The sequence below is a fragment of the Bombina bombina genome, chromosome 1, assembly GCF_027579735.1.
Source record: "Bombina bombina isolate aBomBom1 chromosome 1, aBomBom1.pri, whole genome shotgun sequence".
NCBI classification, from domain to species: Eukaryota; Metazoa; Chordata; class Amphibia; order Anura; family Bombinatoridae; genus Bombina; species Bombina bombina.
In genome coordinates this window covers 1,117,836,302-1,117,862,948 of record NC_069499.1, presented here as the reverse complement: position 1 = coordinate 1,117,862,948, position 26,647 = coordinate 1,117,836,302, and the positions used below count along the sequence as shown (strand labels likewise).

General features: G+C 40.9%; 1 protein-coding gene across 3 annotated transcripts in view; it reads left to right on the top strand.

Moving 5' to 3' along the window:
• MED1 (mediator complex subunit 1) overlaps positions 1 to 26,647 on the top strand; it is a 282,755-nt gene that overhangs the window by 161,537 nt on the left and 94,571 nt on the right. For all 3 annotated transcript variants that reach the window (XM_053697957.1, XM_053697967.1, XM_053697977.1), the window contains one exon: positions 21,751 to 21,865. In XM_053697957.1, coding sequence (XP_053553932.1) covers positions 21,751 to 21,865 — 115 coding nt within the window. The remainder of the gene's footprint in view (positions 1 to 21,750; positions 21,866 to 26,647) is intronic.

Genomic DNA, 26,647 nt, shown 5'->3' with positions numbered 1-26,647 from the left:
GGAAACTTTCCTTAAGTATACCAGTCTGATCCCGCCAAGTAAGGTCAGTCCAGCCCCGAAATACCAAGCAATTCTCCTCTGAACAAGGAACAGGACAACCCTAGACAATCGTTTCGGCTTCCTATGGGCCTCGTCAGTGAAGTGCAGCCACATTCCTCTAAGCACACGGGGCAAGGAGTCCACATCTAGTTTCCCCCATCACCCATAGGGAGACTTCCCCAGGGTCATATTAATTTGCATACAAAGAGAGAAGCGCTCATGTTCCTTGTTCAGAGGAGAATTGCCTGGTATTTCGGGGCTGGACTGACCTTACTTAGCGGGATCAGACTGATATACTTAAAGAAAGTTTTCCCTTGCGAAAAGCACACTGGTCTAAAAGAGGCTGCTTCCGGGTGGTAAATCGCCATAAAACTAGCTGATGAGCTGTTGTTCGTTCCTGGTAGAGTGCTTCTCTTTTTGTATGCAAATATATATATATATATATATATATATATATATATATATATATATATACACACACAAATCTGCATAAGCTGTATATGTTTATTGCATGTGTAGCAGTGCACAAAATTCCTTCATACATTTTACTCTGCAGGATTAATTCCAAATGCAGTCATACAGTACTTCTACAGTTCTCAGTATAACAGTGAAGATCTTCTAGAGAAAAATACCTATTGGTATCTCTTTTTTTTTACCTATTATATTTGTAGTTCTTCCAGAGGGTTTTCTTGGTATTTCTTTAGGATTCATAGAATTCTTCAGTTTTACAGGAAATCTGGTAGTTCCCTAAAAGGTGAAATTTCTGCCTTATCTGTTCTTTTTTCATAGGAAGTTAGCTAAACTTAATAATGTTCAGAAATTTGTCCAGAGACCTATTTCTCCTCCCTGGAATTTGAATTTAGTTATTCACTATTACAAGGTCATCCTTTTGAACCAATACACCGTCATTGATATAAAGCTTTTATCTTGGAAAGGGCTTTTCTTCATTTCTAATAATTTACAAGAACAAGGCTGTACTTTGTACTACTTTTGATTTTCTTCCTAAGTTAGTTTCTTTGGAAATTGTTGTTCCTTCCTTTTGTCCAGATCCTGCTATCTCTAAGGAGTGACTATTGCATAATTTTGATGTAGTCAGAGCTTTGAAGTTCTATCTTGAAGCTACTAAATAATTCAGACAATCTTCTAGTTTGTTTGTTCTCTACTCTGTGACTTGTAAGGGGCAGAAGGCTACTAAGGTAGTGTTGGCTTTTTGGCTCAAACAAGTGATTCACAATGCTTACTTTGTGTCGGGAAGGTCACCTCCTAAGCATATTACAGCTTATTCTACTAGAGCAGTTGCAACTTTTTGGGCTTTTAAAAGTAATGCATCTCTGGAGCGGATTTACAATGCTGCAACATGGTCTTCTCTGCATATTTTTCCAAATTGTATTGCTTTGATGTGTTTGCTTCTTTGCAAGCAGCATTTGGCAGGAAAGTCCTTCAGGCCACAATGTCGGCTAAATAGGAACTGCCAGAAAAAATTCACACCCTTCCCATAACATACACTATCATCTTGGGTATTAATCCCATATGTTATGGAGCCCTATGCACTATTTTACGAAAGACAACATCATTTTATGCTTACCTGATAAATTATTTTCTTTCGGAATAATGGTCCATAGGTCCCACTCGTTTCAATTTTAGGAACGGAAGTTCCAATGACACCTCTACAGACTCTGCTTTGTCTTTGCAATCTATGTGTTTCCTGTGACGGATTACCGGCTACCCTGACTGGGTATCTCCCTCAAAGGACCCTTCCAACACCTGGAACCTGCCACTATGTAGCGGAGAAGAGTGATTATAGCGGAGAAGAGTGATTATAGCAGTTCCCACCCAAATAACTTGACAGACTAGCATTCAGGTGAAACAAGAACTACACTTTTTTCGGAAAAACACACAACATTTATAGGCAAACTGATCTTGATAAGAGCCTTATCAGTCCCCCAAATCTCCCACCATTCCCGCCCCACCAGACAGGCTGGCGCCTCCATAATGTCCAATGGCCCCCAGTGTCCAGCGGTACAGGGAGGGTGCATTCGGGATGATTCCGGGGGAGCGGCGGCACTTCCAGGGTGTTGCTGGAAAGCCCTTGGCCCCCAGTTACTTCAGTCCAAAAAGCGCCTTGATCCATGACTGGGGGTCGGAGTTATGGGCTACCCAGCGTACACCGGGAAGACCTCTGGGAAATGAATATTGAGGGGAGGTCCGAAACCCCCGGTTCCTAAGAGGGCTCACCTCTTGAAATCACCCCACCTCTAGTCGTCCCTGAGACTTATCAATCCCCAAAAGAGCGGAGCTCCTAGACGAGGGGCCGCTGGAGTGACCTGAGGTAAAGGGGACTGGGAATCCGAGCTGCTGTGGCCGGCCGTTTCATGGGGCCGGCCAGCTTGAAGGGAGGTCTGCTGAGTAGGGCTCGGAAACCCCGGTTCCATATGGAGATCACCTCTGGCAATTGGCCCACATATTACCCTCCCCATGGGGTACCAGTCCCCAAATGAGCGGAGCTCTGGGGCAAGGGGCCTCTGAAATGGCTGAAGGTAAAGATCTCCGGAGGATGCTGGGTGCGCCGGCCGGCCGGTAGATTCAGGGGCCCTGCCGGCCGGAGAGGGATAGGTCGGTCAGAGATCAGCTCTTTCAAGATCAGGTTTGCACACAAATTCTCACAAAAAGGGAAGTTCTGGGGGATCGCGGTTGCTCCTGGGAGCCCAAAACCGCCAAGAAATGAGAGGGGGTGAGATAGTAGGGGGTAGGGGTTTAACCCTTTGCAGCCCGGTATCCGTGACACTTCCTATTCTCTGCTTGGTTATACATTGAACGGATTAGAGATGGGAGGTGGGAGGGATTTTAAGCTCTTGTATGGGTTCTTGACCTCCTCCTAGTGGCGGGAAATATATCCTATATGTTATATGGAGCCCTATGGACCATCATTATTCTGAAAGAAAATAGTTTATCAGGTAAACATAAATTGTTTTAACAGTGATGGTCCAGGACTCATTGCAACTTCAAGTTGACCCTTTTCAGTAGTACTAATACATTTTTAAAGGCATGGAAGTCGAAATTAAATGCTTGCTGTTCAGATAGATCATGTGGTTTTTAAGAGACTTTTCATTGTATTTCTATGATCAAATTTACTTAAAGGAACATGAAACCCTTTTTTTATTAGAGAGCATGTCATTTCTTTCTAATAACACAGTGTGTCCATGGATCATCATAATTACTGTTGAGAATATTACTCCTGACCAGCAGCGGGAGGCAAAGAGCACCACAGCAAAGCTGTTAAATATCACTCCCCTACCCACAATCCCCAGTCATTCTCTTTGCCTGTAACAGTTGCAAGGAGGTGGTAAAGTTTAGGTGTCTGAAAGAATTTATTCAATCAAGAGTTTGTTATTTTAAAGCAGAGCAGGTTTGCTCTGATCTTTTTCTGGGGTTTAGCCGTAGTCCATGTCAGTAGAGTAGTGGTGGCTTTTAAGCATTGGGAACCTGTGGGGTATAATCCCCACTGTGTCTCTCAAACAGTTTGTTGCCGCTCTATTTGAAAAGCCTGTGTAGGTTTATACAGTCTTCCTTTATTTTCCACAGGTGAATGTGAGGAGGATGCCTCTGAAACTTTGTGGGCTGCCCTGCTGCCAGGCAGATTCATTTTATGGTAAGTGCTATGTTTATTTTTTATGTTTATTTTTTAAAGTTGGCACTTTAACAGTTAATGCTGTTTTATATGGGACGTGACTACATTTCTCCTGTTAGGTGAACAGGATACTGTAGGGCAGCTGTGCAGGGCACTGGGACGTTAGTTTTTGTTTTATTAATCATGAGGGCTCAGTGGTGTGTTCCGTTCCTGCAGAAGAAGGATGTATGTTGAGTGCTACTACTCTTTTCGGCTGGTTTCTCCATAGTAATGCCGGCTGGGAGGTTTAATAAGGTACGCCAGATGGGCGGGGCTTGTCGCAGGCAGCAAAGATTTGCGCGCTTTCCTCTCTGTTATTTCCGGAAGTTCCAGAAGGGTTTTGGTGCGGCTCTGTGGTCTGTGTGAGCGGCTGTTTTGCTGTCTTGAGGGATTGAGTCCGGATCGTTCTTGTAGTTGCTCCGCTTTGCCAGCAGGACAGGTAGGCACCTCATCAGGGCTTGCTGAGGTGTAGAGGTTGCCTAAGTTTTTTTTTTCTTTTTAATAATTGCTCTGCATAAAATATAAAGCGTCACTTTAAATTTTAAAGGGACAGTAACGTTTTTTTGCAATTCATTTTTAAAGTGTCAAAAAAGTTTATATAAGGCTTTTCTTTTCTTTTTTGTTAATTTTTGAGTAAGTATGGACCAAGAGGCCCTGCAGGATGTTACTTGTACATTGTGTTTTGATGCTAATGTGGAACCACCAATCCATTTTTGTTCCTCATGTATTGAGAGAACATTGCATTACAGGGATATACTTTTTGAATCTGATCCATCATTGTCTAAGGCGGATGCTGTTCAGGGGTCTCCTGTTCAGGCTGTGCCGCAGCTTTCTCCTCAAGTGTCCCAAACCTTGTCGTCTTCACATGCAGTGCTCTGTGTTTCCTCTCACACTCCGGTTGGGGCTACCCACATATCTTCGGCGGTTTCTGAGGCTTTGTATGCTTTCCCTTTGCTGCAAGGGAAGCGTAAGAGGAAGTATAAGGATTCAGTGAGTAAGGTTTCTGATTCAATTCTGGCTATGTCGAATGTTTCTTCCCATAAGTCTGAGGAAGAAGATATTTCTATAGCGTCTGAGGGTGAAATCTCCGACTCTGACAGTGTAATTCCTTTTTCTGATGCTGAAGTTGTATCTTTCAGGTTTAAGCTAAAACACCTCTGTTTGTTGCTTAAGGAGGTTTTGGCTACTTTGGACGACTCTGACATGACTAATAAATTAATAAATATTTTGACGTTCCTTCGACAGTGGAGGTATTTCCTGTTCCAGACCGTGCTTCAGAAATTATTGCATGGGAGTGGGAGAAGACTGGGATTCCTTTTTCACCTTCTCCAATTTTTAAGATGTTTCCAATTGCTGATTCTGTCAAAGAGTCTTGGCAGATGGTTCCCAAGGTGGATGGAGCAATTTCCACCTTGGCTAAGAGGACCACTATTCCCATTGAGGATAGCTGTTCCTTTAAGGATCCTATGGATAAGAAGTTAGAGGCGTTACTTAAAAGGATGTATGTCCACCAGGGGTTGCAATGGCAGCCTGCGGTGTGTATTGCTACTGTCACCAGTGCGGCAGCATATTGTTTTGATGCGTTGTCTGATTCTATTCAAGAAATCCAGGATAGGATTAAGGCTCTTAAGTAGGCCAATTCCTTTATTATGGATGCTTCTTTACAGGTCATCAAGTTGGGAGCAAAGATTTCTGGCTTTGCTGTTCTGGCGCGCAGAGCCTTATGGTTGAAATCCTGGTCTGCGGATGTGTCCTCTAAGTCTAAGCTTTTGTCGATTCCTTACAAGGGTAAAACGTTGTTTGGGCCAGGTTTAGCTAAGATTATTTCTGATATTACGGGAGGAAAGGGGCATTCTCTCCCTCAGGATAAGAGGAATAAGCAGAAGGGCCGTTCGAGTAATTTTCGTTCCTTTCGAAACTTTTCAGGTAAGCCTTCCCCTTCCTCTTCCAAGCAGGAACGAGCTAAGTCCTCCTGGAAGTCCAATCAGTTTTGGTCTAAGGGTAAGCAATCTAAGAAGCCTGTTACTGATTCAAAGTCAGCATGAAGAGTCTGCCCCCGATCCTGGATTGGATCTTGTGGGGGGAAGACTATCTTTTTTCGCTCAGGCTTGGGTTCTGGATGTCCCCGGTCCTTGGGCGGTGGACATTGTGTCCCAGGGTTACAAGTTAGAATTCAAGGCATTTCCTACCAGGAGCAGGTTCCTTCTCTCCAGGTTATCTGTAGACAAGATAAAGAGAGAGGCGTTCTTACATTGTGTTCAGGATCTTTCCAACATAGGAGTGATAGTTCCTGTTCCAATACAGGAGCAGGGTCTAGGATTCTATTACAATCTGTTCGTGGTTCCCAAAAAGGAGGGAACTTTCAGACCAATTTTAGATCTCAAGAGCGTAAACAAGTTCCTCAGAGTTCCATCTCTTAAGATGGACACTATTCGCTCCATTCTTCCGTTGGTTCAAAAGGGCCAGTTCATGACAACGGTAGATCTGAAGGATGCGTATCTGCATATTCCCATCCACAGGGATCATCACAAGTTTCTGATATTTGCTTCCTAGACAGGCACTTTCAGTTTGTGGCTCTTCCGTTCGGTCTTGCAACAGCTCCCAGAATTTTCTCAAAGATCCTGCGAGCATTGCTGGTGGTGCTCTGATTGAGGGGTGTTTGGATGACATTCTGGTTCAGGCACATCTTTTCAACAAGCAAACTCCCACACGGAGATGTTGTTGTGTTTTCTGTGTTCTCACGGATGGAAGGTGAATTTAGGAAAAAGTTCCTTGATTCCAGCTACAAGGGTGGTGTTCTTGGGAACAATCATAGATTCTCTATCAATGAGGATTTTCTGACAGAGGCCAGAAAAACAAAGATCTTAAATTCTTGTCTTGCCCTTCAGTCCTCTCTTCGGCCATCAGTGGCTCAGTGTATGGAGGTCATTGATCTGATGGTGTCGACTATGGACATCATTCTGTTTGCTCGGTTCCATCTTAGGCCTTGGCAGTTATGCATGCTGAGTCAATGGAACGGGGATTATGTGGATCTGTCTCTGCGAATAGTTCTGGATCAGGCGTCAAGGGACTCTCTTCTGTGTTGGTTGTCTCAGGATCATCTCTCCCAGGGAACTTGCTTTCGCAGACCTTCCTGGGTGATCGTGACCTTGGATGCCAGCCTGCTGGGATGGGGAGCTGTCTGGGGCTTGTTGAAGGCTCAGGGTCTATGGACTCGGGAGGAGTTGGTTCTTTCCATAAATATCCTAGAACTGAGGGCAATCTTCAATGCTCTTCTGGCCTGGCCTCAGTTAGCTTTAACCCAGTTTATCAGGTTCCAGTCGGACAACATAACATCAGTGGCTTACATCAATCACCAGGGAGGAACTCGGGGGTTCCTTGGCCATGACAGAGGTAGCCAAGATTATTCAGTGGGCAGAGGCTCACAACTGCTGTCTGTCTGCGATCCATTTTCCAGGGGTGGATAATTGGGAAGCGGATTTTCTGAGTAGACAGACATTTCATCCGGGGGAGTGGGAGCTTTACCCGGAGGTGTTTTCCAGCTTGGTTCTCAAGTGGGGCAGCCGGAGCTGGATCTCATGGCATCTCGTCAGAATGCCAAGCTTCCGAGGTCAAGGTCAAGGGATCCTCCGGCTGTGCTGATAGGTGCTCTGGCAGTTCCTTGGAATTTCAGTCTAGCATATGTTTTTCCTCCATTCACTCTCCTTCCACGGGTCATTGCTTGAATCAGACAGGAGAGGGCGTCAGTGATTCTTATTGCTCCGACGTGGCCCTGCAGAATCTGGTATGCGGATCTGGTGGAGATGTTATCTCGTCCACCTTGGAGACTTCCGTTAAGGGAGGACTTTCTACTTCAAGGGCCCTTCCTTCATCCAAATCTTGTTTCTCTGAAGCTGACTGCTTGATTTTTTTCTAAGCGTGGGTTTTCTGAGTCGGTTATTGAAACTATGATTCAGGCTCGTAAGCCTGTGACTAGGAAGATTTACTAGAAGATATGGCGTAAATATATGTATTGGTGTGAATCTAGAGGGTTATCTTGGAGTAGAGTTAGAATTCCTAGGATTTTGTCTTTTCTCCAGGAGGGTGTGGAGAAGGGTTTATCTGTTAGTACCTTAAAGGGTCAAATTTCTGCTTTATCTATTTTGTTACACAAGCGTCTGGCGGATGTGCCAGATGTTCAATCGTTTTGTCAGGCCCTGGTTAGAATCCGGAATATGTTTAATTTTGGTACTCCTCCTTGGAGTCTTAATTTGGTTCTAAGAGTACTTCAACAGGCTCCGTTTGAGCCTATGCATTCTTTGGATATTAAGATGTTATCCTGGAAGGTTTTGTTTTCTTCTATAAGATACGACGAGTCCACGGATTCATCCTTTACTTGTGGGATATTATCCTCCTGCTAACAGGAAGTGGCAAAGAGCACCACAGCAGAGCTGTCTATATAGCTCCTCCCTTGACTCCACCCCCCCCAGTCATTCTCTTTGCCTACTCTAAGTACTTGGAAGGGTAAAGTGAAAGAGGTGATAAAATGTTAGTTTTTATTTTCTTCAAGCAAGAGTTTTTTATTTTAAATGGTACCGGTGTGTACTATTTTCCCTCAGGCAGCAGATGGATGAAGACTTCTGCATGGAGGCTGATGATCTTAGCAGTTGTTACTAAGATCCAGTGCAGTTCCCACAGAATGGCTGAGGAGTACTTAAGAAACTTCAGTGTGAGGAACATTTTTCATGCTATAAGCAGTGAGGTATGTTTAGTCATTTTTTTCTGGAGAGACTGTGTTATTTCAGAATTGGCTGACAGTATCCCCATGAGGGAGAGGGTAAGCAGTAATCCTAAAGTATAAAGAGGGGTATTACTGAGCTTGCATATATGGGCTATTTAAAAATGGTTGACACTAATTTTTGAATGTTTGTGGGCAAACGTTTACATGTTTGGGAGTGCAGTTAACGTTTTTAAAGAAAGAGACGTTTTTATGCTTTATTTAAGAAGGGTACACATGGCTTCATTTCTGGGTTTATGAACCCACATGGCTAGGTTTTTAGACCGCTCTGGTGTGGTTAATTTGGGCTGTGAGGCATCAAGTGAGATGGGCGGGGCCTATTTTTGCGCCTCAGTTGCGCAGTTGTTTTTCTCAAGCAAGCAGCAAGCTCCAGATCCGGTGGGCCTTTGTGAGCTGTATTGGGCCAAAACGAAGGTTTAACTCGGTTTTACAGACCCCTGAGGGCAGGTAGGCGCCAGTGCTTTTTATTTAAATATACGTTTTGTATTTTTCCATTTTGTCCTGTAAGGGTTAAGTATTCCTTTCCTTGTGGGGCAAACTTAGCTGCAGAATTGGGATGCTTCTACCATAAAATTGGGACAATTTGATTGTTTTTAAGCAGTTTTGGAAAAATTGTATGCTTTTTTTTTTTTCTCTTAAAGGTGCAGTACCGTTTTTTAATATTGTTATTTTTTCACTAAATAAAGTGTTTTCAAGCCTGTTTGTGGTCATTACTAGCCTGTTTAACATGTCTGACATTGCGGAAAGCCAATGTTCCATGTGTTTAGAAGCTATTGTGGAACCCCCACTTAAAATGTGTCCCTCATGTACTAAAAGGGCCTTACATTGCACAGAACATATTTTAGCTGATAAAAGCATGTCGCAGGATGATTCTCAGTCAGAAGAGAATCAGGTTTTGCCATCTACTACTCCCCAAGTGTCACAACCTTTAACGCCCGCACAAGCGACGCCAAGTACTTCTAGTGTGTCTAATTCTTTCACCCTGCAAGATATGGCCGCAGTTATGTCTACTACCCTCACAGAGGTATTATCTAAACTGCCTGGTTTGCAGGGGAAGCGCAGTAGGTCCGGTATGAGAGTAAATGCTGATGCTTTATTAGCCATCTCCGATGTACCCTCACAATTGGGGGTAGGGGAATTTCTGACTGAGGGAGAGCTTTCTGATTCAGGAAAGATGTTCCCTCAAACAGACTCAGATATGACGGCTTTTAAGTTTAAGCTTGAACACCTCCGCTTGTTACTCAGGGAGGTTTTAGCGACTCTGGATGACTGTGACCCTATTGTAATTCCTCCAGAGAAATTGTGTAAAATGGATAGATATCTAGAGGTTCCTTTTTACACTAATGTTTTTCCGGTCCCTAAGAAGATTTCGGACATTGTTACTAAGGAATGGGATAGACCAGACAATTCCGTTCTCTCCCCCTCCTACTTTTAAGAAAATGTTTCCCATATCTGACACCATTCGGGATTCGTGACAGACGGTCCCTAAGGTGGAGGGAGCTAAGCGTACAAATATACCTATTGAGGAAAGTTGTGCTTTAAAAGATCCTATGGATAAAAAATTAGAGGGTCTTCTAAAGAAAATATTTATTCATCAGGATTTTCTTCTGCAACCTATAGCGTGCATTGTTCCTGTAACTACTGCAGCTGCTTTTTGGTTTGAGGCTCTTGAGGAGGCTCTTAAGTTTGAGACCCCATTGGATGAGATTTTAGATAGAATTAAGGCTCTCAAGCTAGCTAATTCTTTTATTACAGATGCCGCTTTTCAACTGGCTAAATTAGCGGCAAAGAATTCAGGTTTTGCCATTTTGGCGCGTAGAGTGTTATGGCTTAAGTCCTGGTCTGCTGCTGTATCATCAAAATCTAAGCTTTTAGCTATTCCTTTCAAGGGTAAGACCCTATTCGGGCCTGAACTGAAGGAGATCATTTCCAACATCACTGGAGGAAAAGGCCATGCCCTTCCTCAGGATAAGACAAATAGAATGAGGGCCAAACAGAATAATTTTCGTTCCTTTCGAAACTTTAAGGGTGGTCCCGCTACCTCCTCCCCTGCCACAAAGCAGGAGGGGAATTTTGCTCAATCCAAGTCTGTCTGGAGACCTAACCAAACCTGGAATAACGGTAAACAGGCCAAGAAGCCCGTTGCTGCTACCAAGACAGCAGGAAGGGGCAGCCCCCGATCCGGGACCGGATCTAGTGGGGGGCAGACTTTCTGTCTTTGCTCAGGCTTGGGCAAGAGACGTTCAGGATTCCTGCGCATTAGAAATTGTGGCCTAGGGGTATCTTCTAGAATTCAAAGATTCTCCTCCAAAGGGGAGATTTCATCTTTCACGGTTGTCTGTAAACCAGACAAAAAGAGAGGCGTTCTTACGCTGTGTAGAAGACCTATATACTATGGGTGTAATCTGCCCAGTTCCAAAAGCAGAACAGGGGCAGGGGTTTTACTCCAATCTGTTCGTGGTTCCCAAAAAAGAGGGAACCTTTAGACCGATTTTAGATCTCAAGATCCTAAAAAAATTTCTCAGAGTCCCATCCTTCAAGATGGAAACCATTCAGACTATTTTACCAATGATCCAGGAGAGTCAATATATGACTACCGTGGATTTGAAGGATGCGTATCTTCACATTCCTATCCACAAAGATCATCACCAGTTCCTCAGGTTCGCCTTCCTGGGCAAGCATTACCAGTTTGTGGCTCTTCCCTTCGGGTTGGCCACAGCTCCCCAGAATTTTCACAAAAGTGCTAGGGTCCCTTTTGGCGGTTCTAAGGCCGCGGGGCATAGCAGTGGCGCCTTATCTGGGCGATATCTTAATTCAGGCGTCAACTTACCAACTAGCCAAATCTCACACAGTGTAATGATCAGATTATAATAATTATAAAAGTATGTTTGTAGCTTGATACTATGTTCAGAACATATAGCTTAAATGTCTGAAGCAAAAGGATTAAGCAGAATTTGCTATTAGTAAATGAATGAAGAGGATTTAAGCTGACATGCGCTTAAAAACTTATTTACTATATTTGAGAATCAAAACACATTTATGCTGGAATACTTGGTAAAATGTATAAACACTCTGAGGGTAAAATGGAGTAATGCAGGAAGGTAGTTCGTTGTTTTGGTTAAACAAAGGAGGCACAAATACCAAACATCACAGTTCTGGAATAGAGTGAAAAAATACCTGACCAGAGTTTGCAGAGCAGACAGGATTTCTGCAGGGAAGCGTGTGTTGCGCGACTCAGCGGCGCTGACTTGTGAACAGAGTCGGCTTTTGGCAGAGTGACAGGAACTCCGTAGATGGCGTGTGCTGCGGCCACACAGCAGAACAAACACAACAAGGTACCGGATGGTTTGGGAGCCTGCTGGGCTCATAGGTACAGCAGACAAGTGTGTCACTCAGCTGGCAGTCTGAGAGTGATGACGTCAGCGGAGTCAGCTTATGGGAAATGGCAAGGTAGTTACCTGTTTCAGATTTACTGAGTAGATTCCGGATTGAATAGGATTTGAATGCACAAAAAATAGTCAGATATGGTGACTGCACAGAGCAAGGATTAGGCTTGATAAGGAAAAGTAGCTGAATGCAGGAAGTTCATCTGATTCACACAACAATAATCAAGCATTGAACAGGTGTCTGTAATAGACTTATATAGAGCAATTGTTAAGGTGGACAGCAGTGAGTAAAGGTGGAATCATGACAGATCCCCCTCTTCAAAGTGTCCCTCACGGGGGCACCGAACCAGGTTTGGTAGGATGAAGACGATGAAATTCATTGAGGAGATCAGGAGCGTGTAGGTCACGCAGAGGTATCCAGGAGTCATCTTCGGGACCATATCCAAACCATCGAACTAAATATTCCCCCCGTCTCCAACGGTTGCGGGAATCTAAGATCTTTTCCACTTCAAACTCAGATTGGTCAACGCACAAAGAGGTATTAGAATCAACATCCTCGGTTAAAGAATCCGAAGTACCCAAATAAGGTTTTAAGAGAGATACATGAAATGATGGATGAATCCGTAGATGTCCCGGCAATTGAAGAACTACTGCGTTAGCATTTAGAATTTTCTTTATACGGAAAGGCCCAAAAAACTGGTTCGCCAATTTCTTACAGGGCACTTTTAGTTTTAAGTTTTTGGTTGACAACCATACTCTATCACCAGGTTTGTATGGAAGAGGAAGCATATGCTTCTGGTCAAAGTAACGTTTTTGCGTCTCTTTCGCAATTTCCAAATGTTTTTTCAAAAGAGGTATAGATTTCTTCAATTCGGTGAAATACTCAGTAGCATAAGGAGAGGTAGATGTGATGTTAACTGTGGGTATCGTTCTTGGATGGTATCCATAAGAAGCAAAGAAAGGTGACATTTTAGTGGAGGTGTTAACAGAATTATTATAGGCGAATTCCGCCATTGGAAGCAAGTCTAACCAATCATCTTGAACTTGTGAGATATAGCATCTGAGATACTGTTCCAAGGTTTGGTTTAAACGTTCTGTTAAACCATTAGATTGTGGGTGAAAAGCTGTTGTGAATCTGGGTGAGATTTTCATCAAACGGCACAATTCCCTCCAGAATCTGGAGGTGAACTGTGTACCCCTATCAGTAACTATAGAAAGAGGTAGACCATGTAATTTCACAATTTCAGAAATGAAGTAGTTTGCTGTGGTTGTAGCAGTAGGTATCTTTTTAAGGGGAATGAAATGTCCCATACGAGTAAGATGATCCACAACAACTAGGATACAGGTATGATTTTTTGAGGGGGGTAGTTCTACGATGAAATCCATCGATATCATGTGCCAAGGTGCGTCTGGTATGGGTAACGGATTCAATAAACCGAATGGTTTATGTGTTACTCTTTTGTTTCGGGAGCAAACGTGACAATCTGTGATATGGTTATATACATCTTGCTTCATCTTGGGCCACCAATATTCTCTGTTCAACAATTCTAGGGTTTTAGATATTCCCGGATGTCCTGATAAAGGATTGTCATGGAAATGTTGAAGTAATTGTTTTCTCAGTGTTGGTGGTACATAAAGACATTTGCCATAATGCCACAAATCAGTCTTCAAATCTTTTTTACATAATGTAGGAATTGTTGAATCAGTAAGTTGAGCTGTTAATAGATCAGAATGAAACGAAGTAATAGAGGCTAAGAATTTATGCGGAGGTATGATATTTTGCACTTCTTCTTTTTCGGGAATATTTTGGAAAATTCTGGATAGAGAATCAGCTTGTGTATTTCTTGATCCTGGTCTGTAGTGTATCAGATAATTGAAACGATCGAGAAAAAGAGACCACCGGACTTGTCGTGAGGATAACGTTTTGTTTGTTTTAAGGTACTGTAAGTTTTTGTGGTCAGTTAAAACTAAGAAGGGTTTGGATGTGCCTTCTAGGATATGTCTCCAGTGTTCCATGGCAACCTTTATTGCCAGGAGTTCAAGATCACCTACTGAATAATTCCTTTCTGCAGGTGTTAAAAGTCTTGAATAAAAGGCAACAGGGTGTCTTTCCTGTGATTCCGTGCGTTGTTGGGATAAAATGGCCCCAACCCCAATGTTTGAGGCATCCACTTCTAAGGTATAATCTGCTTCAGGATCGGGTAGCTGTAAAATTGGCGCTGTAGTGATACGTCTTTTCAGATGCTCAAAAGCATCATTTGCTTCTTTTGTCCAATTAAATTTATTTTTTCCTGTTAATTTAGTCAAGGGTTGAGCAAGGGATGAATATCCCTGAATGAATCTTCTGTAAAAGTTGGAAAATCCAAGGAACTTCTGCAGAGACTTTAAACTGGTAGGGACGGGCCATTCGAGAACAACCTTCACTTTGTCAGGGTCCATTTCTATTCCATTTGGGGAGATGATATAACCCAGAAATTTGATTGTCTTTACATGGAATTGACACTTCTCTAATTTTGCATAAAGATGATGTTCTCTTAATCTCATTAATACCCAACGTACGTGTTTAATGTGTTCAGTCATGGATTTCGAATAAATCAAGATGTCATCTAAATATATCACTACGCAAGAGTCTAATAGATCTTTGAATATCTCATTAATGAAAAATTGAAATGTCGCTGGTGCATTTGTTAACCCGAATGGCATGACATTATACTGAAATAAGCCATATCTTGTTTTGAATGCTGTCTTCCACTCATCCCCTTTTCTCATCCGAATGAGATTATATGCGCCTTTCAAATCAAGTTTAGTAAAGATTTGAGCGTCAGTTAATCTTTCAAGAAGTTCGGGGATGAGTGGAAGCGGGTATCTGTTTTTTACTGTAATTTCGTTTAAACCTCTATAATCGATGATTGGGCGTAATGTACCATCCTTGTTGGTCACAAAAAACATTCCAGCAGCTGCTGGAGAAGTGGAAGTGGATATAAATCCTTTTCTTAAATTATCGTCAAGATATTCTCTAAGGAATTGCAATTCTTTATTAGACATAGGATATATTTTACCGAATGGTACGGTAGTGTTAGGTTTAGTGTCTATAGGACAATCGAATGGCCTATGTGGTGGTAAATGCCTCTTTTAGGTTAAACACATCTGAGAATTCAATGTAATCTGAAGGAATCTGAGGTTGTATGTGATTCAACAAAAGTGTAGGATAACAAGTAGAGTTACAGTATTTAGAGGTGTACTGTAATGTATTAGTAGCCCAATCTATGTTGGGGTTATGTTGACGTAACCAAGGGTAACCTAAAATAACAGGGTGTATGGATTTGGGTAGTATATCGAATGTGATATATTCAGTATGCCCATTACCAGTAGTAGTGAGTAGTGGAATAGTGTGATGTGTTATTGGACCTTTTAAATGAGTGGTACCATCAATAACTTTTATATACACAGGAAATTGCTTTGACACACAGGGTATTTTATTTTTGGTAACATAACTTTGATCCATGAAAATACCGAAAGCCCCTGAATCAATCATGGCTTCATTCCGGAGAAGTTGTTGGTCCCACTGCAAAGACAATGAAATGGTTAAGTGTGATATCAATTTAGAGTTTATTTGGGGGTTAACTATCATTATCTTACCCCTCTTCTGTCGCAGTAGAATCGGGCAAGTGGATACAGTATGGTCCTTGTTACCACAGTACATGCATAGGTTCAAATTCTTTCTTCGTTGTTTTTCTTCATAAGTCAATGGTCCCTTTATTGTTCCAATTTCCATGGGTATAGGACCAGATGCAGGTTTCTCCACTAGAGGTAGGTGGTACTTCTTTGGGTAGTTTTCTGATGGCATCCTTTCAGCTCGGCGTTCCCTGAATCTCCTATCCATAGAGATGGAAATCTTTATAAGTGACTCAAGGGTGTCTGGAAACTCAATTCTGGAGAGCTCATCCTTTAGATGTTCGGACAGTCCCAGGCGAAACTGGTTACGTAAAGAGACTGAATTCCATTGAGACTCTGTGGCCCATAGCTGAAACTCCGCGACGTAGTCTTCAACTGGTTGTTTTCCTTGTTTAAGTGTTCTCAGGTTGTTTTCTGCTGTAAGTTGGGTGTTGCGGTCTTCATACAGTAAGGCCATTGCATTAAAGAAATCCTCCAAAGACCCTAATATGGGATCATTAACTTCAAAAAATGTATCAGCCCATAACCTGGGTTCACCACTTAAATAGGATATCACAGTACATACCTTTACTCTGTCAGAAAAATATGTTTTAGGTTTCATAGAAAACATAAGGAAACAGGCATTGCGAAATTCGCGAAAACGAGTGCGAACACCCGAAAAGACACTTGGAGGGTTAATTTTTGGTTCAGGGTGTTCAGTAGCCTTTTGTGTAACAAAGTCATTTAAAATACGCTTCAATGTATTATTTTCATTTTTTAACTCAGTTAAACCCTGAGCCAAAATTTCTACCTTCTGGTTTAAACTAGAGATTTCATTTGCCATGGCTGCAGGATCCATAATTCAGTGTGAATCCTAGCACTATTTTCGGCTTGATTATTCTGTAATGATCAGATTATAATAATTATAAAAGTATGTTTGTAGCTTGATCCTATGTTCAGAACATATAGCTTAAATGTCTGAAGCAAAAGGATTAAGCAGAATTTGCTATTAGTAAATGAATGAAGAGGATTTAAGCTGACATGCGCTTAAAAACTTATTTACTATATTTGAGAATCAAAACACAAAAGTATTTATGCTGGAATACTTGGTAAAATGTATAAACACTCTGAGGGTAAAATGGAGTAATGCAGGAAGGTAGTTCGTTGTTTTGGTTAAACAAAGGAGGCACAAATACCAAACATCACAGTTCTGGAATAGAGTGAAAAAATACCTGACCAGAGTTTGCAGAGCAGACAGGATTTCTGCAGGGAAGCGTGTGTTGCGCGACTCAGCGGCGCTGACTTGTGAACAGAGTCGGCTTTTGGCAGAGTGACAGGAACTCTGTAGATGGCGTGTGCTGCGGCCACACAGCAGAACAAACACAACAAGGTACCGGATGGTTTGGGAGCCTGCTGGGCTCAGAGGTACAGCAGACAAGTGTGTGACTCAGCTGGCAGTCTGAGAGTGATGACGTCAGCGGAGTCAGCTTATGGGAAATGGCAAGGTAGTTACCTGTTTCAGATTTACTGAGTAGATTCCGGATTGAATAGGATTTGAATGCATAAAAAATAGTCAGATATGGTGACTGCACAGAGCAAGGATTAGGCTTGATAAGGAAAAGTAGCTGAATGCAGGAAGTTCATCTGATTCACACAACAATAATCAAGCATTGAACAGGTGTCTGTAATAGACTTATATAGAGCAATTGTTAAGGTGGACAGCAGTGAGTAAAGGTGGAATCATGACACACGGACATCGTGTTGGCTTTTCTAAGATCTCACGGGTGGAAGGTGAACGTAAAGAAGAGTTCACTTATCCCTCTCCATTCCTGGGAACTCGGATAGATTCGGTAAACATGAACATTTTTCTGACGGAGGTCAGAAAATCAAAGATCTTAACTACCTGCTGACCACTTCATTCCATTCCTCGGCCGTCAGTGGCTCAGTGTATGGAGGTAATTGGACTAATGGTAGCGGCAATGGACATAGTTCCGTTTGCTCGCTTGCATCTCAGACCACTGCAACTATGCATGCTCAGACAGTGGAATGGGGATTATGCAAATTTATCTCCTCAGATAAATCTGGATCAAGAGACCAGAGACTCTCTTCTTTGATGGTTGTCACAGGATCATCTGTCCCAGGGAATGTGTTTCCGCAGGCCAGCATGGGTCATAGTGACGACGGACGCCAGCCTATTGGGCTGGGGTGCAGTCTGGAATTCCCTGAAAGCACAGGGTGTGTGGACTCAGGAAGAGGCTCTCCTTCCAATAAATATTCTAGAACTGAGAGCGATATTCAACGCGCTTCAGGCGTGGCCTCAGCTGGCTTCGGCCAGATTCATAAGATTCCAGTCGGACAATATCACGACTGTCGCATATATCAATATCAATCATCAAGGGGGGACAAAGAGTTCTCTAGCGATGATAGAGGTTTCCAAAATAATTCGATGGGCAGAGACTCACTCTTGCCATCTATTAGCAATCTATATCCCAGGAGTGGAGAACTGGGAAGCGGATTTTCTAAGTCGTCAGACTTTTCATCCGGGGGAGTGGGAGCTCCATCCGGAGGTGTTTGCACAATTGATTCATCAATGGGGCACACCAGAATTGGATCTGATGGCATCTCGTCAGAATGCTAAACTTCCTTTTTACGGGTCCAGATCGAGGGATCCCCAAGCAGTACTGATAGATGCTCTAGCAGTACCTTGGTCGTTCAACCTGGCTTATGTGTTTCCACCATTTCCTCTCCTTCCTCGTCTGATTGCCAGAATAGAACAGGAGAGGGCTTCTGTGATTTTGATAGCACCTGCATGGCCACGCAGGACTTGGTATGCAGACCTGGTGGAAATGTCATCTCTACCACCGTGGACACTGTCATTGAGACAGGACCTTCTCATTCAAAGTCCGTTCCAGCATCCAAATCTAGTTTCTCTGCGGCTGACTGCCTGGAGATTGAACGCTTGATTTTATCTGCCATAAGATATGGCGTAAATATCTTTATTGGTGTGAATCCAAAGGCTACTCATGGAGTAAGATCAGGATTTCTAGGATTTTGTCCTTTCTCCAAGAAGGATTGGAGAAGGGGTTATCAGCTAGTTCCCTAAAGGGACAGATATCTTCCTTATCAGTTTTACTGCACAAGCGTCTGACAGATGTTCCAGACGTTCAGTCGTTTTGTCAGGCTTTAGTTAGAATCAAGCCTGTGTTAAACCTGTTGCTCCGCCATGGAGTTTGAATTTAGTTCTTAAAGTTCTTCAAGGGGTTCCGTTTGAACCTATGCATTCCATAGATATTAAGCTTCTATCTTGGAAAGTTCTGTTTTTAGTTGCTATCTCTTTGGCTCGAAGAGTTTCTGAACTATCTGCATTGCAATGCGACTCGCCTTATCTTATTTTCCATTCTGATAAGGTGGTTTTGCGTACCAAACCTGGATTCCTTCCTAAGGTTGTTACTAATAAGAATATTAATCAGGAAATTGTTGTTCCTTCTCTGTTTCCTAACCCTTCTTCTAAGAAGGAGCGTCTGTTACACAACTTGGACGTGGTTCGTGGTTTGAAGTTTTACTTGCAAGCGACCAAAGATTTCCGTCAAATGTCTTCTTTGTTTGTTGTCTATTCTGGAAAACGTAGAGGTCAAAAACTACCGCTACCTCTCTTTCTTTTTGGCTGAAAAGCATCATCCGGTTGGCATACGAGACTGCTGGACAGCAGCCTCCTGAAAGGATTACAGCCCACTCTACTAGAGCGGTGGCTTCCACATGGGCTTTTAAAAACGATGCTTCTGTTGAACAGATTTGTAAGGCTGCGACTTGGTCTTCCCATCATACCTTTTCCAAATTTTACAAATTTGATACTTTTGCTTCTTCGGAGGCTATTTTTGGGAGAAAAGTTCTTCAAGCAGTGGTGCCTTCTGTTTAGGCATCTGTCTTGTCCCTTCCGTTCATTCGTGTCCTGTAGCTTTGGTATTGTATCCCACAAGTAAAGGATGAATCCGTGGACTCTTCGTATATTATAGAAGAAAAGTAAATTTATGCTTACCTGATAAATTGATTTCTTCTATGATACGACGAGTCCACGGCCCGCCCTGTCATTTTAAGACAGATTATATTTTTTGGTTTAAAACTTCAGTCACCTCTGCACCTTTTAGTTTCTCCTTTTTCTTCCTATACCTTCGGTCGAATGACTGGGGGGGTGGAGTCAAGGGAGGAGCTATATAGAGAGCTCTGCTGTGGTGCTCTTTACCACTTCCTGTTAGCAGGAGGATAATATCCCACAAGTAATGGATGAATCTGTGGACTCGTCGTATCATAGAAGAAATCAATTTATCAGGTAAGCATAAATTTACTTTTGGTCGCTATTTCTTCAGCTTGAAGAGTGTCGGAGCTTTCAGCACTGCAGTGTGAATCTCCTTTTCTTATTTTTCATTCTGATAAGGTGGTACTGCGTACTGCCTTAGGTTTCCTTCCCACGGTGGTTTCAGATAGGAATATTAATCAAGAAATTGTTGTTCCTTCTTTGTGTCCTAATCCTTCTTCTCATAAGGAGCGTTTGTTGCACAACCTGGATGTGGTTCGTGCGTTGAAATATTATTTAACTAAAGATTTTCACCAGTCTTCTTCTTTATTTGTTGTTTTTTTTTCTGGGAAGCGCAAGGGTCAGAAAGCTACGGCTACTTCTCTTTCATTTTGGCTGAGGAGTGTTATTCGCTTGGCATATGAGACTGCTGGACAGCAGCCTCCTGAGAAAATCACGGCTCATGCCACAAGGGCTGTTTCTTCTTCTTGGACCTTCAAAAATTTAGCTTTTGTGGAAAAGATTTTGCAAATCTTGCCACTTGGTCATCTTTACACACTTTTTCTAAATTTTACAAATTTGTTACTTTTGCATCGGCTGGGGGTTCCTTTGGGAGAAAGGTTCTTCAAGCAGTGGTGCCTTCTGTTTAGGTTTACTGTCTTGTCCCTCCCTTATCATCTGTGTCCTCTGGCTTGGGTATTGGTTCCCAACAGTAATTATGATGATCCGTAGACTCATCATGTCATTAGAAAGAAAAGAAGATTTATGCTTACCTGATAAATGTATTTATTTCTTGACACAGTGAGTCCACAGCCGGCCCTGTATTTTTCAGACAGTTTATTTTTCTATAAACCCTCAGGCACCTCTGCACCTTATGTTACTTCCTTCTCCTTTCCCTTTGGTCGAATGACTGGGGATTGCTCTTTGCCTCCTCCTGCTGGTCAGAAGTGATATTCCCAACAGTAATTATGATGATCCGTGGCCTCACCGTGTCAAGAAAGAAATACATCAGTTAAGCATAAATTTTCTTTTTAAACAACTTTCCAATGTACTTCAATTATCTAATTTGTTTTGTTCTCTTGGTATCCTTTGTTGAAAAGTATACATAGGTAGGTTCAGGAGCTGCTGATTGGACTTGCAGATACATGCCTCATGTTAGGCTCAGTCATGTGAATTGCTGTTTCCTCAACAAAGGATACCAAGAGAATGAAACTAAATGAATGATAAATGTTGGGTTTCATGTTCCTTTAATTCTTTAAGTATCTTTGTCAAACCCCCTTTTCAGTAGTTGATCATACAGGGCATTTTATTAATGCACTTTTATGACCTTTTAAATCTTTGAATTTGCTGATGTATGGGGACATTTGCTATTACATCCCTCTCTGTACTATAAGGTTCCCCAGCCCAGGTTATGATTTGTCTGGTGATATTACTGAGAGAAATCCATCTATGAGACAAGTGTCCAAAAAATGTAAGTAACATCGAGTAAAATATTGTTAGTTTACCATTTCTGATAAATCATAGTCTGCATCACAAGGTTACAGCTCATCACACTATTGGTGTCTGATGTTAGGAGTCCAAAAACTGCAGGCTCAGATAAATAAAAAGTTCACTTTATTAAAAAATTAGCAACAGCATCAACAGCAGATAAAATCACTGGTAGGAATCTCGGTCTTAAGCATTTCAGCAGAATGTCTGATGTTAGTGCCTTATGTCTTCCTTGTTCTTGTGTAACTTGGCTACATTTCAGGCTGGGTTGCTGGGGAAGTGAGTAATAGGAGACTGTAGAATTTAAAGTTTAGATCTCTGTCTACATAGTACTAATGGATAATTTCCATCTGTCAATCCTGTGCTGTCAAATTGTGACTAAGTAATATTTTTTGTTGGTGAACACAGAGGAAAAACACTACTTACCCCATAACTCCTTCTTTCTCAGCTGTTCCTCGTTCCCTTGGTCTAAATGTATCTGTCACCATTGAAGCCACTTCTTCCATGTACAAGTTACCCATCGCACCACTGATTATGGGTTCTCATGCCATTGATAACAAAGGGTAAGAGGACTATTCATTCTTCATATGTAGCAAATACATTCTAACAATTTATATCTAAGGTCTAAAAATGTTGATATCTCAAAATTGCAAGTGCCACTTAAAATAGTTAAATTCTGGATTTCTTTGAAGAGAACCTTATTGCATATATGCGCTCTTCAGGTTAATCTTCTCCAAACCAAGAAAGATCAGTAATATTTTAGATGGGCATAGCCATGATTTCTCTTATTATAATAATAATTGTACTTTTAGCTATTGCTATTGTGATAAAAGAAAAGTATTGCTAAAATAGAAATGGATATATTAATATCAATCCCTGGGGGGGGGGGGGCTTGCTTACAATCTGTATCCTCAGGACCCCCCTGCTCTACAGCTGGGGAAGGAGACTGCAGTCTCACTTTCCATCACTGCCTCTGCCTGGGAGGCACTGTGAGTGGGCTTATATAGTGACATCACTGAGGGTCGGGAGCTCCCTGGGAATGCAGAAAGTTACTGGGACTGAGCCACGGAGGGCAGCTTTGAACGTCTGTAATTTCAGCCCTTGTGACCCCTCATTTGAAGGAGGAGTGTCTTCCCTTTGATATGTCCCTGTAAGTTGCGGGTGATCACCATAAACATAGCCCCTGTCTTCCCCTTGTTTGGGAAAGAGGGACAGGTGACCCCTCATTTGAAAGCGCAGACTCCCCTCTTTCAAAAGAGGGTGACTATTAAAGGAGAAAAATAATCATTACCTCAACAATAATAATTGAATGTTGTTTAAAATTGTATGCTCTATCTGAATCATTAAATAAAGAGGTTGTGTTTATGTATCTTTAAGGTCTATTTCTCATCTTTGTATGTTTATTTTATTACCTTATTGCTGTGAAGAAGAGGCATGTTATTTCTGCAGACACAGATTTACAGTTTGGTGAACTACAAAACCAAGAATATGTGATATCTTCTAGAAACAATGCCCAAAATAATCTTACAAAAACCTCTGGGTTTTTATAATGGTAAACATTATAGCCATCAATATACAGCCTCATGCTACACAATTAAAACCAATCCTTATTTCAGGATGAATAACCTTTCGATTATAATGTATTTTAAATAGAAAACTATTTTTAGATAGATATTTCTTAAAAAAGAGCATTTTATTTAAAAATAAATAAAAATAAATTCTATTTAGATAAAGAAAATTGATTTAAAGTGAATGTAAATGTTGATGCTAAAGTGACCGGTTTTTAGAAATTTGATTAAAAACAGGGGCACTTAATAATTAATAAAAATTTACATTTCGCTCGTGTTGTGAAAAAATCCTTACCTTTTAATCTTGACAGCTGCTTCAGCTTCCTCTGCCCGTAGCAAAGCCTCTTCCTGGGTCTAAAATGATGAATCTTGCTTCCTCCAATCACGGCGTTGAATCACACTTATTCCCCCGGGGGAAAGTCATGACTGGAGGATGGCCCATCCATCATTTCTGATGTCAGAAATGGCTTGCAACGACTGGGGGAAGCTGGAGTGGCTGTCAAGTTTAAAAGGTAAGTATTTTTTCACAACAAGTGAAATGTAAATTTTGATTAATTAAAGTGCCCCTGTTTTTAATCAAATTTTTAAAAACCGGGCACTTTTGCATCAAAATTTACATTCACTTTAAAGGGACACTGTACCCAATTTTTTTCTTTTGTAATTCAGAAAGAGCATGACATTTTAAGCAACTTTCTAATTTACTCCTATTATCAATTTTTCTTCGTTCTCTTGCTATCATTATTTGAAAAAGAAGGCATCTAAGCTTTTTTTTGGTTTCAGTACTCTGGACAGCACTTTTTTATTGGTGGATGGATTTATCCACCAATCAGCAAGGACAACCCAGGTTGTTCACCAAAAATGGGCCGGCATCTAAACTCACATTCTTGCATTTCAAATAAAGATACCAAGAGAATGAAGAATATTTGATAAAAGTAAATTAGAAAGTTTCTTAAAATGTCATACTCAATATGAATCACGAAAGAAAAATTTTGGGTACAGTGTCCCTTTAAATGAAAAAATTATGTTTAAACAAAATTGTATTTTCTTTTAAAATGCTTACCAGCTATTTTTAAACATTTTTTAATGCAAACTACTTTTACTTAATTAGCACTTAGGATACGCAGACTGAGATCTCAACATGTTTTATACCACTTTATCCCACAGCATTTTCAACTCATAACCCTGTTTTTCAATCTCAAATATCTCAAAACTTCTTAACCAAATTACTTAAAATTTACGGTTATAAGTGATTCCGAATCTAAATGCCAAATTTCAGCCAGATATGTCATTCCACTCCAAAGATATGAGCATTTGAAAAATCAAATTTATAATGCAAAGCTTATAGCACCTTACTTAGCACACAGATTCAGTGTTCACAAAACAGGTAACATTCACAAGCAAAAAAATGCTTATAGCGCTTTATATGGATTTTAGTGTAAAATAACTCAAAATATTTAAAAAAAAAATACTAATCAGACACATTTTCACACAGTGGCAAATCCTCACAACACAATCTATTCATTACCAACTTTCAGACAAAATCCATGCAGCCGATTCTTAGATAAACTTGTCAGAATCTCTAATGTTAAATTAAGCCTATGGCATTTTCAACTCATATCCCTATTTTTTCAATCTCAAATATTTTAGAAACTACGAAACCTAATCACATCAAAATCTAATCACTTCTAATTTTCAGCTAATTTTTTAATGAAACACATTTTCAACTTAAATATGATTGTGTTCCCTTAAAGGGACATAATACTCATACGCTAAATCACTTGAAACTGATACAGTATAACTGTAAAAATCTGACAGGAAAATATCACCTGAGCATCTCTATGTAAAAAAGGAAGATATTTTACCTCACAATCTCCTCAGCTCAGCAGAGTAAGTTCTGTGTAAAAAGTTATACTTCACCTGCTCCCAGCTGCAGGTAAAAATAAAAAAAAAATGAAGAAATGAACAGCAGCCAATCAGCATCAGCAGTGCTGAGGTCATGAACTCTTACTGTGATCTCATGAGATTTGACTTATCTCTCATGAGATTTCATAGTAAACGTCCTTTACCTGATTGGTGAAATAATATGAGAGTTCACGATGCTCATCCCCTAAGATGTCCCAGGAAGACACACTAAAATGCTGCTTAGAAATCCTTTACAATGGGAGGTGGCTACTGAGGAACTTTTGAGGTAAAATATCTTTCTTTTTTACATTGAGATGTTCAGGTGATATTTTCTAGTCAGCTTTTTACAGCTATGCTGCATCACTTTCAAGTGTTTAAACATTTGGGTATTATGGCCCTTTAATATATATACGCACACAGTAGGGTTCAGTATTCTTGAGTCCGCAACCATAATCTGCTAATTTGTTTGACACAATATAACATATTTCTCAATCACAAAAATAATGTGGATAGATAGATAGACAGACAGATATAGATACAGTATAAGGGTTAGTAAGGTAGAATCAGTAGTTTCTTATATACTATAAGTGCAATTATGATTGACAATCACTTTTGGTACTTATAGAGGGGTATTTGCACTAAGAAGACTCCTTTTACATGAGTTGCAAAGGGAGGAACGAAAGGAGTGCTAGCTTCTCAAAATAATAAGAGTAGAAACTAGTTGTATGAATTAAAATTAAGGTGAATTGAATATTCCTATTCACAATTTAACTTTATTAAACAGAATAAAGACACACAAATTAACCACTTAAACCAGTGGGAAATATTAAATACTGAGAGATGGATCGCTGAAAATAATACTTCTGGTTAACAATAGTTATGATAAAGCGGAGTTAAGATTGATGCTGGGATGATGTGAATAACATCAAATACCAATCCAGTGTATATATTTTAAGCATCTAGGGAAACAGTCATACAGGATCCCTGTATTAATCTCAACTAAACTCCTTCTATAGTCGGGAGTTGTATTAACAGTTATCTTGCCTTATACTGAAGGAGCAGTGCATAACCTTAATATAATAACCGGAGTTAACGATCGCATACACAGAAATATAAATCAACTTATTATACTGGCAAACAGAGTAAGCTGGTTAAAATGCGAGAGACAACGCTCTCAGTGACCGGACCCCTGACATGTATTTCACTGTCACGCTTCCTCAGAGGGGATATGCGCTAGCCGTTTGGGTCTTTTATCAATTCACAGGTCACTCCACGTCATGCTCATTGGTTGGGTGAGGGAGTAAGACAATATTTGATTGGTTCTGCTAAGTGTCAATCAAGATGTATTAGCCAACAGTAATGCAGGGATATTTGAATTACTGTTGTATATTTTTATGCTATCAGGTGTTGTATAAAAATGTTTTGAGATGCTTCGTACATCATTTTATATAATAAGTATATATTCACCTTAGCGCTTACTTTGCAGCAGATCAGTATACTTAAGAGATTTTTGCATATATAATATTTGCTATTATTTACGGCATTGCTATATTGCAGATCTTAAAGATGTAGCGAATTTACAAATGTTTTGTGTATTAAATATATTGGCAACTCAATGCTTACATTGTGGCAGATCGGCATGCTTTTAGGAAACATCTGCATGTGTAATGCTGGATAGTCTTTGTATCATTAATACATTGCAGATCTTGAGAATATAACAAACTTACATAAAATATGTTGCATCTGAGTTTTATGTAATTAGAATGTCCATAGATTGTAGCCACTAGAAGGTATTACGGCACAACAAAGCTTTAATAAAAAATGATTGTTGTTGTATACGTACATCATGTGTCTATGGGGACGATTTATTACGCT